The sequence below is a fragment of the Corvus moneduloides genome, chromosome 12, assembly GCF_009650955.1.
Source record: "Corvus moneduloides isolate bCorMon1 chromosome 12, bCorMon1.pri, whole genome shotgun sequence".
NCBI classification, from domain to species: Eukaryota; Metazoa; Chordata; class Aves; order Passeriformes; family Corvidae; genus Corvus; species Corvus moneduloides.
This window is the reverse complement of record NC_045487.1, coordinates 14,620,562-14,640,149: the sequence shown is the minus strand read 5'-3', so window position 1 is coordinate 14,640,149 and position 19,588 is coordinate 14,620,562. Positions and strand designations below refer to the sequence as shown.

Below are 19,588 nucleotides of genomic sequence, written 5' to 3'. Positions count from 1 at the left end.
CATGATCTAACTGTAAATATTTGTAAACTATAAATAGATGAAGGACTGAACTAAATATGCCAGAGTTTGTCTTAGCTGTCAGAATAATTCACTGTGACTAACCAGTCACAGATTATTACTCTGAAACTGTTTTTTTTCCTCCTATGTGCTAAAATTATTCTGAATTCGCTCTCATGTTATCCTAATCACAGTCTTTATTACTGAGATGTAATACTTCAGTTTATTTTTCTTGTTGTTTCTCAGTATGCTCACTTGGACAACACATCAGCCAAACACAGCACTGAGTTGGCCAAACCGCCTGGGATGTGAAGGATTTTTTCTTTGTCCCTCTTCAGTCAGAAGTGGAGGTGTGTTCAGGCAACTGTTGCATAAGGCAAGGGAAGACCCAAGATACACTTTGGGCTTACAGTCAGTATTAAGCAGTTGCAACTGAGAGCTGACTTTCTGTTGGTATTTTGTTTGTTTGTTTTGGAAGCTCTTACACACTTGTTTGAATTCCTTACTGAGATGCAAACTCGGAGTTTCACCAGTAATCTTAAGAGCTGTTTGATAGGCAGGCTCAGGAGCTCTGTTTTTCCGGGTTGTAAACCCAAACATTTGTGGGACCACTTGAAAAAGCTGCAGCCTAAGTTACCACTTTTAGTGCAACTAGAGCAAGGTGAAGAGACTTCTGATTGCCTCTGGCATTTTCTCCAAAGCCACTTTTTTCTCAGTAGCAGAAATATCTTGCCCAACTGGGATGCAATAATTTCAAAGCAAGTAAAGGAAACTGCAGCTGCTCAGCTGAGTCAGCCAAAGGTAAGCTCTGCAGGGGAGAAAATGTTTTTTTATTATCTTCTAGTGGCAAAGTTACTACAACAGCCTGCAGGAAAAGATTAGATTATAATAGTAGCAAAAACATCTGTTAAATTCTCAGCTCAGCCTATGTTTAGGACATGTTTGAAAAGAAGAAAAAACAACCCAGGCATTTGATAAAATTCTTTTGAATAAAACTCAATATTTAGATTCAGTTTGGGATGTTAGGAGCCCACTGTGATCATAGGGTAGATGGTGGTTTTAACTAATTGACTACATGGGGCATTTCATCAGTGGACAAGACAGCTTTTAGCAATGGAGATTTTATTGAATTGAGCTTGGAATACTATGACATAGTGAAGGAATAAGACAACTTGTGTTCATCATACAAGTTACTTATAGGGATGAATGACCTCTGTTCTGAGTGAGAGTGTGGTGTGTGTGTGGGGATGAATGTCTGATCTGGCTCCTCAGGAATTCAGCTAATCAGCCTCTTCTAGAAAAGTGTGACTTGCCATGATTGAATTGTGTCTCTGAAGCCTTACCAGCTTCATCTGCCTGCTTTGGAAATTAGTTGTTCCCAGTCTGACAGTACAGAAATCAGATTCCTGCTCAGCTCTGTCAGTACAGACTGAAACTTCAGGGTGCCAGTTTCCAAATTCTCACTAGGCCACACGCCTCAAGACTGCTGCCCAGTAAACCTGTTTCGGAGGGTGCTTGTGTCTTTGGGACATCTCTCAACCCTTGTGCAGGAAATTACCGATGTCTTGAGTGGCTCTGGGAACCTGGCTGCAAAATGACTGTCTGACTGATGAAAGTATTCCTTATTCCTGAAAGCAACCTTTGCTTTCTCCTCTGACTTTTGCCTTCTGCATAAATCAATACTCAATGTGCTCTTGTTTTTTACAGAGGCATTGCCGTGCTTTGCATGTGTGCAGCACTTTATTCTCAGGATCTTGAAGTGCAGCAAAAATTCTATTAACTGTGTGAGGGTTTGTACCCTCCTCACAGGGAGTTCCTTGCTTGAAGAGTTACATTTGGTCATATGGCTCTTGGTCACCGACACAGAACAGTGGGTTATTTGCTGTTGTCTACAGTAGCAACAGGCTCTGGCTTGGAGTGAATCACTTGGGGGCTGAGGAACATCCCCCAGAGCTCCTGACTCACAGCCCCATGTGCCTCACCACAGGGCCATCCCCAGCTCACAAATCTCAGTGATCCTTACAAAAGCTGTTGTGTGCAAGGACCACAAAACCTCTCACATTTGCAGATTCTAAAGTTACAAGTTTGTCTTGGTGTTTGCTGCACCCTTCCCTGCTCAGACCTCAGCCCTGCTCCTGGGTCACATGAGTACAGTGCGGTAGAGTCGGTCATTCTTGAATAATCAATAATGAGCAATAATTTCTGAGTGGATCAAGTGGGCTGGTTGTGATGAGTCTCCAGGCTGCACCCAAGAACTACCCAGTGCAGGGACTCACAACAGGGGAAGCTCGTACGTTTGAGCTCTCCTGAGGAGCAGCATGGGTGAGCACACACTGACAAACAAGCAGGAGCTCTGACATGCTGCCACACCACTGTTTCTGAGTAGCGTTCCCCAGTAGTAGGAACAGGCTCGAGTTGAAATACAAACGGTGAAGGTGAGGAAAAGCTGAGGTAAGAGAATATAAAATGCCAGAACTGTGAGGAGGTGCAGGTGTTCGGTGCAGATGTAATATTAGAACAAAATGTGTGAAATTAATGTGGAAATAAAGAGGTGTGTGTATAAGTACTGCTGAAGGCATTTTGCAGCATGCTGTGAGCGAGTGCTGCACCTTCTGAGCTCCGCCTTCCTTCAGAATGCACCATTCTGTGCATGTTCTTCTGAACTCTTTTCCTACTGTTGCTATTCTGTCTGAGCAGTGATCTCGTATTCAGTGTGCTTTTATTGCACAAGATAAATCATGGTGAACAAATAACTGGTGAACAAATGTTTCAAACACTAAACTGAGGTAGATCAGCCATTTCAAATATTGAAATAGGGAAAAAGCATGGGGAGCAAGATTGTGATAATCACTGGTTAATGCAAAAAGATGTAAATGACTGATGGACTGATTAGTCAAAGACAAATAAAAGTTTCATTCCTTAACCCTGCTTTGCCTATGGATATAGCTTCTATTTATGTGAAGAACATGCTTTGGTTTCCTTCCTTTGTAACTGCTACCCAGGCTGAATGTGCGTGTTGCTCAGAAGGGAAAATCCTCTCTTTGTAAGGGACCTTGCCCCACATCAGTGTCTTTTGTGCAGGAAGGCATCTGCTGCCATTGCCTGGGGAAGTTTCATGTATTGAGTACATGTGCAGAGAGCTCCATGAAAGGGGAACAAGAAAGAGGATCTTTGTTTCCTTTTGTCATCTTCAAATATAAGGGAAAACAGCCAGGTGGTCTGTTTTTTTCTGGGGTGTTCTGCTGACATCGTGGAAACCAAGAGAGCAAACCTCAGCTTGGCTGAGATCCCCATCCATTGGCATGCTGGATCTTTAGATGGAGAGGTGCTGATCTGAATGAGGAATTGGAGATTTCTTCTGAGGTAGAAGAGGTTTATTGGCTTTTAGAGATTGTGTTGCTGCCTGGGCTGCGCAGGATGTGTAAGATGTGACACAGAGGATGCGTGAAGGTTCACACCTTAATTTGTGAAGGGCAAAAATCATTGTCTGGTTGAGAAACCAGAGGGATGCTGTGTAACAAGAGGTGTGTGGTTGCTGTTGAGGGACATCTGAAGGAGGAGTTGAGGATTCTGCTCTGTACTTCAGCTCAAGTTGTGCAGAAATTGTCCATGTTGAGGTGGTACCATCCGGCTTTTTGGGAGAGTTTTGCAAGGGTTAATGTTTTCCTGAGATTTCTCTCTTACTGGTGTACTGAAATGCAGGAAGCTTCAGGTTTTTCTTTTTCTTTTTCTTTTTCTTTTTCTTTTTCTTTTTCTTTTTCTTTTTCTTTTTCTTTTTCATTTGTTTGTTTTGTTTTTGTTTTATCTGTTCTCAGAATGAAATATTTAATCTCTAACCTCACCCCTGAAGAGCAGCTGGGGGGAGGCAGGGGAAGGCACTGCAGGTTGGCTCTGTACCATTTGGGTTGTTTGATTTCATTAGCTTGGGAGCCCTCACAAATGCCTCAGGCCATGCACCTCCTCATGGACCCAACTTGGGAGAATCTCTTGCAGATACCACATGCATTAGCCTTCATTAATACAATTAGCATAATAGTGATTAGGATTCATTATTCCCAACAAAAAGATAAAGCCTGTAATACATATCTCTGAATCAAATTCCCAGTTCCTTGTCTTGGGATTGCTTTATTTTGGAGTTGTTTGCTGTTTATATCCTTCCATCTTCTAGAAAAAAAAGAAAGCCACTTAATTGTAAAATTGTTTGGGTCAAAGAAATGCCCTGAGATGATCTTTCACGCATGCTAAATAGGTGAAGTGATCTATGAGACCCACACAGCTCACACAGCCACTCAACAGTCGAAACTGCAAACTTCATCTTCTTCAAGCACAAAAGCTACTTAGTTTCCCCATGTTGAAGACTTTTTATAATAGCAATAAGACAACTCTAGAGAGAGCCATCTAATATTAACTCCAGGGAGTAATCATCTAATCACAATCTGGGGGTGATTTGAAGCACTCATCTGGACCAAATGCCTCACAACACCCCAGGAGTGGTTTTATTGCATGATAGCAGTACCCCATTGAGCCTTATTGCTTAATTAAAAACAAATTCCCAAGTAATTTTTTTGCCTTTCCATAAAAACACAGTAGTACATAGCATGTATAAAACATCCATTAAATGATGGTAGATGCAAATTTACATTGTGAGATACAATCCGTTTCTTTACCACTTGGGGTTGAAGTTAAATGTAAAACCATTTCCTATAATCTGTGCACTGCTGTGTTTAGAGAGGAATAAATATGGGAAAGAGAGGTTCATTGTAGGATGCCTTGTTTTTATTAAGTGATATGTTTGGTCCCTTACAAAGGAATTCAAATTCTCATCCATCTTGCAGACACAGGAGTCAGTCATCAGTGTGGCCTTTTCTGCTTCCTCCTGGAGCTTTCCTCAGCTTGCACCATTTCAGGGCAGCACTTCACAGGAGTCCTGTCCTGTCTGGGGATGCCGTGGCTCTCTGAGCAGCGAGAGCACGGGCAGTGCTGGTGCTGTGTTTGGGATCATGCAGCACACTGAACAGGTGCTGCCCACGTGTCCTTTGTGGCTTCTGCCCTGTCTAACAGGGATTGAGCCTGGCAGGTTCATCCACTCGTGGTGGGGCTGCCCACAGCTGACCTCGGCCTGCACTGGCTGTGGCTGAGCTGTCTGCAGGTCCTGCAGTTTCACTGGGAAAGCTGCTACAGCTGTGGCTGCTTTGCAAGGGACCCAGACTGCATGGGAAGAGTGTGAAAGTCCTTTGAGTTTCTGTAGAGGAGTGCCTGGGCTCCCTTTCACCTCTACAGAGTGCTTTCATAGCGCCAAGGACTCTGAGTGTTGTTTACATGTGAAAGGAATAGGATGAGAATCTGCTTGTAGATAGGGCCAGGAACTTACAGATAGGGGAGTAACAGAAGAAACCATCCGTTCTAGAAAATGTTACTCTTGACACAGACTGCTGCTCAGCCAAGGCTGTGTTAAATTCCTGAACGTACAGAAAAAGAACAAAGGCTTAATACAATTCTGAATAGTGTTTTGTTACAAAAGAAAAATTAAAGGGGGTGTATATTAGAGGGGGGTGTGGAGTCGGCAGTTCGGGGTCTGTACCTTCTGAGTACCTTGGCCAGTGGGGAAAGGAAGAGGGTGATGTGGCCAGGAACTTAGGATAAAAAGGGGGCTGTGCCCCCAAAAATTTGAGACCCCATGGGAAGTGCCCCATGGCCTCTCACTTTATTCAAATAAAGTTACAGGACTCCTCTGTCTCCTTTTTGGACATGAACCTCTCACATTGTGAGTTTTTCCACACACATTACAGGCAGAGGAAGCAAATCCAAGTTTTTAAATGTTCATCTGAACAGGGAGTGATGGAGCCACTGCTCAGAAGTCCTGGCTGCCAAAGCTGTAATTGGGCTTTCGGCCACAGCACTGAAATAAATGGGGACAAAAAGGGTTGATATGACATTTTCTTCAGATTTGTTGCTTGGGTTGCCTTTAATTGATAGAGATAATCTTGTAAGTACAATTGAAAAAAAAAAACCCTGAGAATTAGTGGTAACTATTTACTCTGGTTGTTCCAGATGCTGGAGCCTTCTCATGGTATCTACAAGCTCAGGATAGAGGATGACACTTGTGTCAATCTCTCCTACTGTGGGCCCCACTCAGTGTTGTGCACTTCCTTCTGGTTTTCCCTATCAAATGGTGGTGCCCCAAGGAAGCCATGTCTGAATATCTACTGCTGATAGGTTGCAGCATTTGGGGTTGTAAAGGCAGCGTGCTTTATCCTGTACTTAGATTTTGTAAAAAATAATGAGGGTTCTTTTTTTGTGAACACTTTGATAGAATGCTTTGCTGACTTCATTTTTAATGTCCCATTAGAGAGATGTTAGCTGTTGTGGTGGAGGATTTGTTATAAAGAGGTTATGAAATTGTGCTGAGAAAATGGGTGAGAGTAAACTATTGCCTGCTTCTGCTGCCTGAGAACAGTCTGAAAGAGCAGCTAAAAGAATAATTAAACCTGAGTATTTAAAACAGTTCTATGCTAACCTGGAACACTGCCAGGTTTGGAAAGGACATGAAAGGATCTGACAGTGTTCTTGAACAATAAACATTTTTACCTGAAAGATCTCTGCTGGCATTATTAGGAATGCCATTTTCTTGCTTTGATCTGACTCTCTAGGACTGGCTGCTCATCCAGCTGACACAGAGCAAGCAGCCAACAAAGGCAAGCCCTAATGGACTTTAATACCTTTAGCGAAGGGTTTCTCTTCCTCTCAGATGTGTGTCATTTTACAAAGGCCCCTTTCATCTTAACGTGGAGGTGGCTGGCGGCAGTGGGACCAGCACAGCCCTTGGCTAAGGGCAGGGTTTAGCAGAGTGGCCCTCACTTGTCCAGCCCTGTCCCCCCTGTCCGGCCCAGGGTGGAGTTTCTGGGGGTCAGCGGTGCTCCCTGGCTGCCCTGCCTGTGGAGCAGCTGCCACTGGCACTGCTACAGCCTGGATGCTGGGCAGGGGATGGTTCTGCTTCAAAACCTACTTGCAAAAAAACCCCAAACAGACAGTGGGAGATACCCTACCATGGCTGGTTTTTGGGTGGTTTTTTGTTTGTTTGTTTGGGGGGGTTTTGTTTTGTTTTTGTTTTTTGGTTGTTTTTTTTTTTTTTTTTGCAAGTAGGTTTTGAAGCAGAACCAGGGGTTTATTTGCCTGCTGGGGTGGGCAAAGGCACACATTGGTCATGTCAAACACCTGCCTTACTCTGACTGCAGCAGAGCTGAAGGGTTGGCAGAGCACAGACCTAGCCTGTTCTGCCATCTGAGCACATGCTGTAGGACACAATAAAAATGATGTTGTATCTGCCTTTATTAAGATGGGACGTTTGGAGTCTTATGTTGATGGTTCTGGGATATTTATGACTCCCTTGAAGAGTATATCCTTCCACCGAGGAAATGAAAAGTGTGATATTTTAGCCATTGGAAATGCCTGGCTTAGTTTGGTTCTGTTTCCCGATTTCATTTTGACGTGGTAGGCAATTCAGAAAATATATTTGCAGCAAGGAAAATGGAGTTGTTATGGAAACATCTGAGCGAGGCGGCTGACACGGGGTAAGGCAGGCTCCAGATTCGCTGTACACACAGACACGCTAAAACAGCAAGTTCATGTAAGGTAAGGGAGCAGTTTCTAGGCACTGTCTGCTCGCTTCATGGGTGGGTTTTCTGGCGCAAGAGGAAAAAACCTGCTTTAAAACTGTGAGCATGTGGCTCCATCTTCTGGTATCAAAGCAAAGCGTGTTGCTCTGGATATAGACCGAGGTGAGATTTCTGTATCATTTTTATGTTAGCTTCTGCAAAAGCAACAACAAAACCAGCAGCAACAATAATAAGAATAAATTAAAATACCTGTGCCCCAGAGCCAAGCTACGAGTTATTAGTGTAGTTTTCCTGAAGCTACAAGCCATTCTGCTGCATGGGAAGAAAACTGCCTTTTGAAACATTCTCTTAGATGTTTAGCCCCAAAGTGGCTTGTCTTCTAAAGCACGACAGTGCTGTCCTATGTGAAAACAGTGTCTGCTCAGGGTGTGGGCTCTCCCAGTGAAGCCTCGTGCCTGTGTAGGTGCTATTCCTGTCTCCTGCTCGTGGCTGTAGATGTATTTCTTTGTTTCCCTCCGCAACAACATCTTTGGCAAAGTTGCTAAAATCCATGATGCATCCTCATGGAAATGCTGCCTGGGTAGAAGCAGGAATGAATGGCTCTTGGAGGTAGACTGCCAGAAGTCAAAAGAAAATAAAGCTGTTTTATTACTTCACCAAACAGTGAATGTTGTTACAGCGCATATTGCGCATGCTTAATTGAGCTTGATTACTCAATCTGTTCACCTTAGTAACTCATTGTGGTTTAATCAGAAGTAAGTAATTGTTCAAAACCAGGAGGTGTTATCACTTGCTGGTTAAACCTTGGGTTTTCTAAATAATCCTAAAGAATTGCCCCAACTTTGTTGCTTTGGAACAACTCCCAGCACAACAAATGAGAACAAAAGGTAATTATCTTGATGTGGTGTTGTCCTAAAGCTGTTGTTTGCAAGTCATTGCAAATAGGAGGCACTGCTCTGTAAATGCAACATTAAAAATATGGACCGTGTGTTTTACTTGGTTTAATTCTGTGTACATATGTAAGTATTTTCTTTTTTTTCCCCTCTGCATAGTGAGCCTAGGATAACAGGACCCCAAATTCTTTGTACAAAGCACTAGTTTTCAGTCCAAAGTACTTCGTGGCTGAACTGTGACAGTGAAGGTGAGGGAATACAAATTTAATGGCCCCAGTGCTTCTGCCCATACTTGTGCCACTCTAAGATCACTAACACAAGTGATGAGTTATTTGCATGCAGCATTTATCCATGGGGAGGGTTGTGTGGAGACCTGCTTGGAAAGAGTGCATTCCTGTATGGCAGGGAATCATATCACAAAAATCATTCCTAAAGTAAGCACTAGCCAAGGCTTCCCATCACAGTCTCAGCAGCAAGGCTGTGGATCAAAATGAAGTGGAACCAGCCTTTACTCTTCACTGTGGTGCTTTTAAGCCCCCACACAGATGGAAGCATCTTAAATGGCCACAGACTGTGCTGATAAAATACAATTGCAACCTCCATGCTAGCATTTAGTGTTTCTAACCTGTCCCTGAGGCTAGGGTACACTGGACTTCCCCTTGGCACTACTTGAGGTTTTCTCTGGAGGCTGCCTCCAGTTCCTACAATCTTTTTCCCCTCTCCCTGTAGTTAACCTTTAGCTTCATCCTGTTTAATTGGTGATTCCAAGGTCTAATTTCTAGGGTCTCTATCTCTCTCCATATCCTGTGGGTTATTCAAAATGGATCAACTCACCTTTCTGAAAGATGCCACAAGGGTAGCACCTTTCACTGACACTACCAGTAAATAAATACCACAGACCTCTTTTATTAGGGAGTACAAGCCCACAACAAATCCTGCCCGGAGTGTGTTTGATAAATCAGATCTTTTGCAGACATCTGGAGATTGCATTTGCAAATCCCCAGCCAGCTTGTTTTGTAGTCATTGTTACCATAATTCAGGTTAATGTTGTTGCCACTTTTTACTTGCTAAAACACATGTGGTGCTTTATTGCTTAAGAAAAAAAAAGTGGCTGCCTTGGAACAGAAGTTCTTTTAAAACCCTTCCTGAAAGTTTGCTGTTTGGAGAAACAAATGTCAAATCAATTGTCCTATCTTTGAATTGCCACTCCGAAAATGCAAGCTGTGAAAAGAGATTACTTGGGTTCTGCGATGGGGAGAGTGTAGGAATCTAGACTGAGAGTTATGTACCAACAGAGACCTAAAATAACAAGTGGAAGAAGTAAACTTTCAGCTTTTCCTGTAAAGATTTGCTTAAAAAATATTAGATCCCAAGTGAGAATGCTCATGCCAAGTTTTAAATCTCATTTGAATTTTTATAGCTGTTATAATCTCTGATATATAACCTTGGAAATAGGGTCTTGTAACAGAAATGCCGAGTCCCTTGACTATTGCCTCGCAAAAAAGAGTTGCTGTAATAGGCTGCAATTCTGAGACAAGTTTACAAGTCTGGCTTATGTCTGCATATCATCATTCAAATGGGTCTAAGCTGGGCTCTTCACATTATTTGAGGTTATTTGTGTGTACGTGATCAGCCGCGTGCAGCTGTCCCAGTAATGTCAGCCTTCCGAGTATAACAGGCAGAAACCAGCACATCCTTAGCCACTGAAATGTTGCCACAGGGAGAGGCTTGGAGCTTGGACGTGCTGGTAGCAAAAGTAAAGAACAGCTTATTTTCTGTTTTGCTGTCCTTATTCCTCTGTATTTCTGCACAGAAGAAATGGAAGTTCCCAAGGAGCCAAAAGGATTCCACATGCCAGTGATCTTTTCCCTCTCATTATCATACACTTGCAATCAAACTCTAATTTTTGAAATAAAAACCTGCAGGATTCTTTATTGGGACTATTAAACCTTCAATCTTCATTATTTAGGACGGCTACTTACCTTTTACTCAATGAAGCCATAATGCAACTGCTCCTATAAAAACTATCGAAATGGCTACTGTGGCAGTGAGTAGATTTTCCTCCGTGTAAAATAATCTTCTGTGAGTAAGACATAACTATCATTCACATTAATTAGGCAGCCATATAATGGGGTGTTCAATAGCTATTACATCATTTAAATTCTTCAGTGAGCATCTCAGCCACCCAAGAACTATCCAGCTGAACATTTCCGAGTCCATAATTTTGAAATAATCCTGTAGAGGAAGAATATGCATGGCAGAGTGTTGCAGACAATTTCACCAAGAAAAAAAATTAATTTTATTCAGATTTATGGAATTATTTTAACATTTACAAGAAGTGCATAATCCTATTCTTCCCTCCCTCCCAGAATAATGTTGCTATAAAGTGGAGTCTCTTTTGGGGCTGTACTGTGTGTACACTAGGGAATGTCCAAGGAGCTTGTAGTCAGAGGCCAGTGATGGTAGCTGGACACACACACACACAACAAGCACATTTCCTGGCACATTCTGTTCTAAACCTGGGGCCCTGGAGCCATGAGGCTCAGCTGAAAAGCCCTGACCCATGGAAAAGAGAGTTCAGTCATGCTTGAGGCTTTGGTTTTGAAGTCTTTTGCCCTTAACAATCATATAAGCCCTTAAGCATTTATATTCAATTTTGGTTATTGATTTAAAATTTTTGAGGTGAAGCTGAAGTTCTTTGATTTGAATGTTATAATTAATGTTCTAACTATATTATTATACATTTTTGTACCTTTTAAGATTAGTTCCTCAGTCAAGAGTACATATGCCATGAGAGTAGGAGCTTATTGTGAGACTTGAAAGAAATAACTGATACAGCAGGGAGAGGTTTCTATTAACAGGCCTGGATGCAGATCCTTGACATGCCGTTTGGATGCCTGTAGAAGGGCATGGTTATTACAAGATTTGTCAGTGGCTGAAAGTATATGAAAATAACATGTTTTAAATCAGTGTGGTTTGGCAATATGGGAGTAGTTCCTAGCAGAATGAAAAAAAGGAATAGCCTAAAACAGGCTGGGGAGCAGGGAGAGATAGACTGTAAAGTTTAGGCTGTGCCTTTTCCTATCAGTTATATTATTTTAGCTAATTGTGTACTCATTTTTTCTTTTCTTCATGCTTATAAGGTACTGTGCCTTATCTGACTAATAGTAGAAAGCAGCTGAGAGCTCTCATAACAGGAAAAGCTCTTAATTCAGTATTAAGCGTTGCTGGGTTCTCTGTAGTTTTCCATAATCTCTATCCAACAGGCAGAGCCTGCAGAGGTAGGTATCAAAACCCATCTGCAGGTAGAGTATCAGGTACTGCTTGTTCTGCAGCCCAGGAGGTTTGTGTTTGCCAGATGTAACTGCTCCTCTCAGCAGCAGATCCTCTGTTTTATAGATCCTCTATTTTTCACATTTGCTTATTGATTTAATTAAACCAGTACACTGAGGGAAATTTCTGCCTTACCAAAATAATACATTTTCATCACACACTTTAGGGACAGTGACTTAGAACTGGAGTCACCATAGGAATGACAGAATTAAGGACGGGGAGCAGGAGACAAAGGTAGGTCAAACCTGTGTGAAATTCCACGGAATCAGCTGTTGCTGTATAATTGGGCTCGGTATGTGGGACCATGGGCTGGTGAATGTTGTGGTGTGACAGGCTTGATCAGGTTTTGGGTTGTATAACAGCAGGAATGGTGAGCATTTGTTATGGGGAATGGGCACATGGAGCTGTTCTAGTAAGGGGCTGAGGGACTGCCCTGTTCAGACAAAATCAGGACCACCCTAGTTTTGAGAAAATACTGCTGCTGTTTCCTGAAAGCATGGTCTGGATCAGAATTTTATGCTCTCTCTTACACATCTCTAAAACACGGAATGAATTGAATATATAGAGTTAGCATCAGCTACATGCTGCTGTTATTTCAGTGATTTAATATGAGTTTGTCAGCCACAGACAGTTTGTGAGGGTTTCTGCTATATTGCTGTCTAACCCATTTTTTAGAGGAAATCCCCCTCAAAGAGAATAGCCCATGTGTTTTCTTGGATGTGACTTGGCTTTAATTTCAAACATTTCCTACAGTGAATTATTCTGAGGTTTGAAAGAGAAATTGTGGGATTTTTGTTTTTCTATTCTTGCTTAAGTGTTCAAAATTCAGTAACTAAATTGCTTACAATTGTTTTAGTTCATATTAGTTATGAATATGCATACACAGTAATAGGAAAGCAGAAATGTGTGTAAGGTAGTGAGACATTGCTCACTGCTGTTCATTATTCCCTGGTTAGTGAGAGTTCAGGTGTAAAAATCATTACAGAAAACGTGTCTCTGCTGAGTGCAATCCAGAGTTGGAACATATGAAGGACAAAGCATATTAGCGACAGCTGTGATTAGTTCTCCAATTTTCCAATATTAAATCCATTAAGTATTTACTGTCTCAGCCAATGAAGAGACAGGGAATGGCCATGAATGGGCGGGGGAGGACAGGTGAGCCGTCATTTTCACATTTCCCAGTTTCTAAGGCAGGTCCTTGACAAGGCCCTGGGGAGTTTCATGTGTTCTAGGAAAAGTGACCAGAGAGCCCTGCACAGAGCCCTTCCCATTTGCTGGGGGGTGGGCAGTGATCCCAGCTCTGCAGGGCGATTCAGCTGCAGTGAGTTATGGGGCTGTTTGGAACACCTGGAGGCATTGCAAAAACGCCTCTCAGGTGATTTACCAGCTGCAGTAAAGGATACTGAATGCCTGGGCTGTTCAGCTCTTGTTACTGTTTATTTGTCACCTGTCTCTCTGCGCCACTAGCCTGGGATTACCTGGGGAGCCCTTTGACATCTCCTGGGCACTCTTCACTGTAAATAATGAAAGCATTGCTTTTACCAAGGCACTGCCAAGGCAGCATTTGTTTTTGTGGTTGCTGAAATAGTTTAAAAAATGGAAGCACCAGTAGCTATGGGAAGCTGTATCGTGCTCATCTATGTGCCCATATGGTAGAACATGTTATGTCCTTCACAGCACAATGAGACATGATTGTGCCTAATTCCGATTTGTATGGCATCCCCATTAATGCCTCTTTAAGCCCTCCATTAAAGGCCCTTAATGTTAATTAACTGGACTATGCCAATAAAGTTCCATTAGCTTCCCCCTATTAATTTAATATTATAGGCATTTAACAGATGTCTTAATTAGATGTTACACTGAAGGCTATGAGCAAAATTGAAACTAGGTCATTGTCCCGAAAGTTTCTGCTATGATTTATGCTTTCTACAGCTTTGTTTGTTTTTCCTTCTGACCTCTCACAGGAAACCGAGAGATTTTAGAGAATGTTGAAAGGAGTAATGGGTGCAAGGTAGAATAATAACTTGTGTCTACAACTTGAACACATATTGTTCTTACTTCACAGATAAAAATTCTCATTGGTGTGAAATGACTATTTCCTCATATAAAATAGCAAAAACACTGTTTTCCCCATTTCAAGGTTATAATATAATTGCAACAAAGATTTTTATTTCTGCACCAAGTGGGAGCTTTGGAGGCCAGTTAAGTGTTTTTGTAGGACTGGGGGTGGAGGTGGTGATGAGCTCTGACTGCCTTCCCAACCCCAGTTACTCAGCTTTGGGGTGTGATTATGTGAGGAACAGCTGTGTTCTATTTAAAGAAATGACCCTGGTTGGCTACAAATGCTTGAAAGGTGACAGGGAAGAACTTTTCCCAGGTACAAGTCTTTCATTTGATATTGAAATTGATTAAAAGCTTCTGAAAATTACGTTTGTAACAAAACCACCATAGAAGCACTTTTATAACAGAAAAATGTTAAGCAATCTAAATACAGGGGTCACTTCCACCGCCCAAACATGTCAAACCTACCTAGTCAATGAGAGATTGTAATCTGGGCAATCAAAAATGAAGTGTACAGTAAAAAACGTGAAGGGGCTGAGGATACCTGAAGCACAATAGCTCTGTGGACAGAGGTTAAACATTCACAAGGCAATTCCATGGGTAACTGAAATACAAGATTGAACAGGGTCACTTACATCTGTGAATTTCTAGCTTCAAGTGCTTCCCTCTGATGTGTTCCCTGCACTCTGCCATGACAGTGTATATTTATTGATACAGACATATCTCAGTTAACCTCGAAGTAGCAGGGTGTTAGTGAGCACTGGGGGACAGACACCTTGCAGGGCTGTGTGGCACGTTTGGCATGGTTACATTACACACACCTGGTCTCTCTGTAAGGGCATCAACCCCAGGGAAGGAGACACTCAAGGTAAAACCTGTCAGCTGAAACAATTTACTTGCATGTGCCTGCAGCAGGCAGAGATGCTGATGTTGGCCCAGGCACAATGATTATAAAAAGCAGCTGTCAGCACCTGCAGTCTCACTGCCAACATATAACAGGCAGCTAAAGACCAATTTATACAACAGTAACATTTATTACAGAGTTACAAAATCTAATTTTCACTGTACAAATTCACAATTATACACTGAAACAGAAGTCAGATAATTAATACTAATCATATAACTTTAATAAAAGCCAGAATATTATATACCAATAACAAAACATACAACCAATTTCAACAGTCTGAGACTGCTTAAAGACAGCAGATACTGCTCATTCTTCATTAAGAAGAAATGCTTTATAAATATTTCACATGGCTGTTGCTTTTTCCATCTGCCAGAAAACCTGGTCTTTGAACTGCAGGAAAACAGCAGACATTTCTGTGAATGCTTCTGACTTGCCATGAAATTATAGGTCAATAGTTCCTTTCAACTTGAATTTTTTTGCAGATCGCTCACTTGCTCTGAGCAGGAACTTGCTTCCATAGATGTAGGAAATGAATCCATCAAGCTCCAAGCTAAATACGTTGTTAAGTTTGGGAACAACTGAAAATGCAAAGAGACACAAACTGACCAAAGTGGGCTAACATAAATCCCTGTTATGAAAATACACTGACATACCAGGGGATGTTATTCACCTGGAGATTTGAGCCTTGACACATTTCAAGGTTTTTATACTTTATCAAGAGAAGAAAAATAACCCAAGCCTCCAAATTTAACTGGAATTACCGAAGTTAGTCCTCTTACAGGAGCATACAGTTAAGTGCTGCACTTTTTTTAAATTGCTCATTTCTAATGAGATCTGGTTTTGGTAAGATATTGGGCTGCTGGGTGGTGACTTCTGCCACTCTACGCAAAGCCAAAACCACTGATATAAACCAATGTACTCAAGAGGTGCAAAATGAAGAGTGTGATCAAGGATTTTTTTTATGATTCAAGTCGTGAAAAGAACTGAAAAAAAATTCTTATATACCTTTTAACTTGTCCTCTTTAGTGATAATTTTGAAGACATGTTTAAATTCCTGTAGAATGATTCCTGTTATCCCAACATAAGAGGGGCACTTTGATTTTGTAACTGCAAGAACAGAAGTATGTATTAGAAAATTTCAGATGGAGTTTATTTGCCCTTCTCCTGTTGCCTCATGATTTTAAAAATTAGTCTGCAGTATTCTGAAATAAAGAAGTTACAGTAATCACTGGTAAAATGTGCAGTTAACCTTTGCAAACAACAATAGGATTTTCAAGAGTAGTTGTAAAGCAATTAGCATTTTAAGGAAAGAAATATGATCTCAACTATGTGATTCTAGAGTTAACAATACTGAAAAGAATTTAAAAATAAGCACCTGAACTACTTAAGTGAAGTTAAGCATTACTTAACTGCAGATGATGTTATACAAGCAAACAAACAGAATACCTGTAACAATGGCTCCATGGAGATCAGCTTTTAGCAGCTTGCTCTGAATCATATGGGGTTGCCTTGAAGAGGAGAATGGGATCAAAAAGGAGGGAAAAAAATCCTATGAACTGTCAGGTTTACAAAATGTGACCATGATTGTTGTAATCATGGTCAAAGCTTACAGAAATAGTACTTATCAACTGTAGAGTTTCAAGCAGTAACTCAATAAAACTGGAAGCATCTACTGTATAAAACCCAGACTAAATTTAAAATATGTCAACGTACGCATCGGGTTTGAGTCCATGGCACAGGTCTCTGATGTACTGTTTCCACAGCTCATGGAGTGGGAGGAAGATGGCATATCTGCAGTAAAAAGAGATCAAAAGTATCATACAAAACTTAGTTATAAAACATCCATTGGTTGATTATTGAAGTAGTCTGTATTTCCACAGAGTTACGACTGACATTTGTAAGTTACATAACCTTAACTTACCCTGCAAGGTGACCCACTCCAAATAGCTGGTTTACTTTATAAAACAAGCACAAAGTATGCTCCTCTCTACCAACCCAAACCAGTCATGTGTTTTAGAGAATCAGGCTAAGACTGAAGAGATTTCTACTTTTTTTTCTACTCTTTTATCTCTTTGCTTACTTTGTTAGCAAAGCTGGGGCTTCATTCAACATGATCAATTCAAGGGACCCTATGCAGAATTTTTACTCTCTGGTCACAGACAGTCCAACTTTGAAAACTGAAATCAGAGGGAATTGTGTTTGGGTTTGATTTGTGGTCATATTCAGGTACACAAAATGAAATGCACAGAAATGAATCTTGCACCTATACAGACAAGAGAACTCTTTTTCTCATGGTGAAATGCCACAAGTAGTGTGACTTTACATACTGAAGGATTCCTATCCACATGCATGTTTATACACTTCTGATGTACTTCACTACACAAAGAAGACATTCAAGGTCTTACCTTTGCTGTTCAGGTTCAATTTCAAACAGACGCAGCTCTCTCCTCTGCTTGGCAGTAAACCCTTTTGTCTTCTTCCTCTTTTGCTTGGTCTTTTTTTTGGGATAATGCTCAAGAACTACAGCTTTCCGAGTTAACATATCCTGGATAGCTTCATCTTTCATTTTGGGCATACTACGCTTCAGGAAGGCATGTACAAATGTCTTGGCTTTTTCTGAGCCCTGGGGCTAAAGACATATGAAAGGACACTTTAAAATAGTACATTTTAATTAAATTAAAACTTGCTGCTGACTAGTGATTTTATCAAGTCGGCAAAATCTCCATGGGAATGGGAGATCTTCCCGTCAGTGCCAGTGGAGGGAGATGTTCCCACTCCGAAGCCCCGCCTGCAGTGCCGAGCGCGGGCACAGCTCGGCCCCGGCTCCGGCCCGGAGTCGGACTCACATTTTGGAGGAAAAGCTCTTTTTTGCATTTCGTTTGAAACGGCGAGTTCCGAGCGGGATTTACAGGGGAAACCGGGGACTCAACCGACCCCCGGCGCTTCGGTGCCTAACGGGGTTTAAAGGACCGCGTAGGAGTGGGAATCGCCAGGTAACCCCCGGCGTGGAGTTCCGGGCCCCGCGGGCCGGGGCCGGTCGGTACCTGTAGGCGCAGCTCCCCGGTCTCCTCGGGCGGCAGCCGGCGGTACAGCTGCCCTGCAAGGCACGGCGGCGCAGGGTCAGCGGGGGCGGGCGCTCACCCCATCCCTCACCCTCCACCCCTCGCCCCGCACTGCCACCGGCGCCCGCCCCATCCCTCACCTTCCACCGTCCACCCTGCATCCCTCACCCTTTATCCATCCCTCACCCCTCAACCATCCCTCATCCACCACGCTCTCCCTCCATCCCTCAGCCTCCACCCGTCTCCCCGCTCCCCTCACCCTCCCTGTCCCCCCGTCCCTCTCTCTCCCCGCTCCCCTCACCCTCCCTGTCCCCCCGTCCCTCTCTCTCCCCGCTCCCCTCACCCTCCCTGTCCCCCCGGTCCCTCTCTCTCCCCGCTCCCCTCACCCTCCCTGTCCCCCCGTCCCTCTCTCTCCCCGCTCCCCTCACCCTGCCTGTCCCCCCGTCCCTCTCTCTCCCCGCTCCCCTCACCCTGCCTGTCCCCCCGTCCCTCTCTCTCCCCGCTCCCCTCACCCTGCCTGTCCCCCCGTCCCTCTCTCTCCCCGCTCCCCTCACCCTCCCTGTCCCCCCGTCCCTCTCTCTCCCCGCTCCCCTCACCCTGCCTGTCCCCCCGTCCCTCTCTCTCCCCGCTCCCCTCACCCTGCCTGTCCCCCCCGTCCCTCTCTCTCCCCGCTCCCCTCACCCTGCCTGTCCCCCCGTCCCTCTCTCTCCCCGCTCCCCTCACCCTGCCTGTCCCCCCGTCCCTCTCTCTCCCCGCTCCCCTCACCCTCCCTCTCCCCCCCGTCCCTCTCTCTCCCCGCTCCCCTCACCCTGCCTGTCCCCCCGTCCCTCTCTCTCCCCGCTCCCCTCACCCTGCCTGTCCCCCCGTCCCTCTCTCTCCCCGCTCCCCTCACCCTGCCTGTCCCCCCGTCCCTCTCTCTCCCCGCTCCCCTCACCCTGCCTGTCCCCCCGTCCCTCTCTCTCCCCGCTCCCCTCACCCTCCATGACGCCGCGGCGCAGCCCGCGCGGGGCGATGACGGGCGGGCGCGCCTGCGCACAGGGGCGCTCCCCGTGCTGGCCACAAGGCGGCGCCGCCGCCCGCGGAACGCGGCGGGCTCCCGTGAGGGGAGCTGTTCTATTGATCTGGCTGGTATTTACTGCTCTTGTACTAATAAATTCTCTAAATTGGGAGACACTGAGCAGCAGATATTTCATTTGCTATCATGGGGGAACTTCTTTTTAAAAAGCCCTGTCAGTCATACCTTCTGTAACACAGGCCATTTTCTGTAGTCATCCACCACCTGAGCATGGTCGTGGACACACGGAATACACGAGTCTGTTGTTGGAATATTGACGTGTTAGTGTCCTTCCCATAGTAACAGCGGAGTCTGGACACTCGTGATGGGCAGCCTGGCCACGTCAATCCTCACTTCTCTCTCATCCTGCAGTCACTCCTACCACAGATGCTAGGATAGACATTTCTACGTTTCCATCCTGCAGTCTCCTCATCTCCCTCTTTTGTTGCCTCCTTTGTTCTGGAAATTTCTCCCAGGATTTACAAATGTGGTACTGGAGCCAGCAACCGCCCAAGCTCTGGGGGCCACGGCAGGAGCAGGTCCTCTCTGCCCTTACCAAAGTTCCTGCTATCCCACTTCCCTTGGTAGGAGAGAGAAGTTTTTCCTAGTCCCGTGCAGTCCTACAAGGCCTCTCCAGCCGTAGCCCTGGCTGCCGCTGCAGGCAG

At 43.9% G+C, this 19,588-nt stretch overlaps 1 protein-coding gene across 1 annotated transcript; it reads right to left on the bottom strand.

Moving 5' to 3' along the window:
• Nucleotides 1-14,914: 14,914 nt before the first annotated feature.
• On the bottom strand, nt 14,915-18,963 carry POP4 (POP4 homolog, ribonuclease P/MRP subunit). Its single transcript, XM_032122064.1, has 7 exons — nt 18,846-18,963; nt 17,852-17,904; nt 17,213-17,436; nt 16,521-16,598; nt 16,254-16,315; nt 15,813-15,914; nt 14,915-15,385 (listed from the first exon to the last, which is right to left on the bottom strand). The coding sequence occupies exons 1-7, from the start codon at nt 18,850-18,852 to the stop codon at nt 15,249-15,251; spliced, it is 663 nt and encodes a 220-aa protein (XP_031977955.1). The 5' UTR covers nt 18,853-18,963; the 3' UTR covers nt 14,915-15,248.
• Nucleotides 18,964-19,588: the final 625 nt, after the last annotated feature.

What these genes read in the sequence shown, in the direction of transcription:
- POP4 (XM_032122064.1), bottom strand. An exon ending in ATTGAACCTGAACAGCAAAG is followed by an intron (nt 16,599 to 17,212) that starts GTAAGACCTTGA and finishes TTTTTACTGCAG; the next exon opens with ATATGCCATCTTCCTCCCAC. An exon ending in CATGGACTCAAACCCGATGC is followed by an intron (nt 16,316 to 16,520) that starts GTACGTTGACAT and finishes CTCCTCTTCAAG; the next exon opens with GCAACCCCATATGATTCAGA.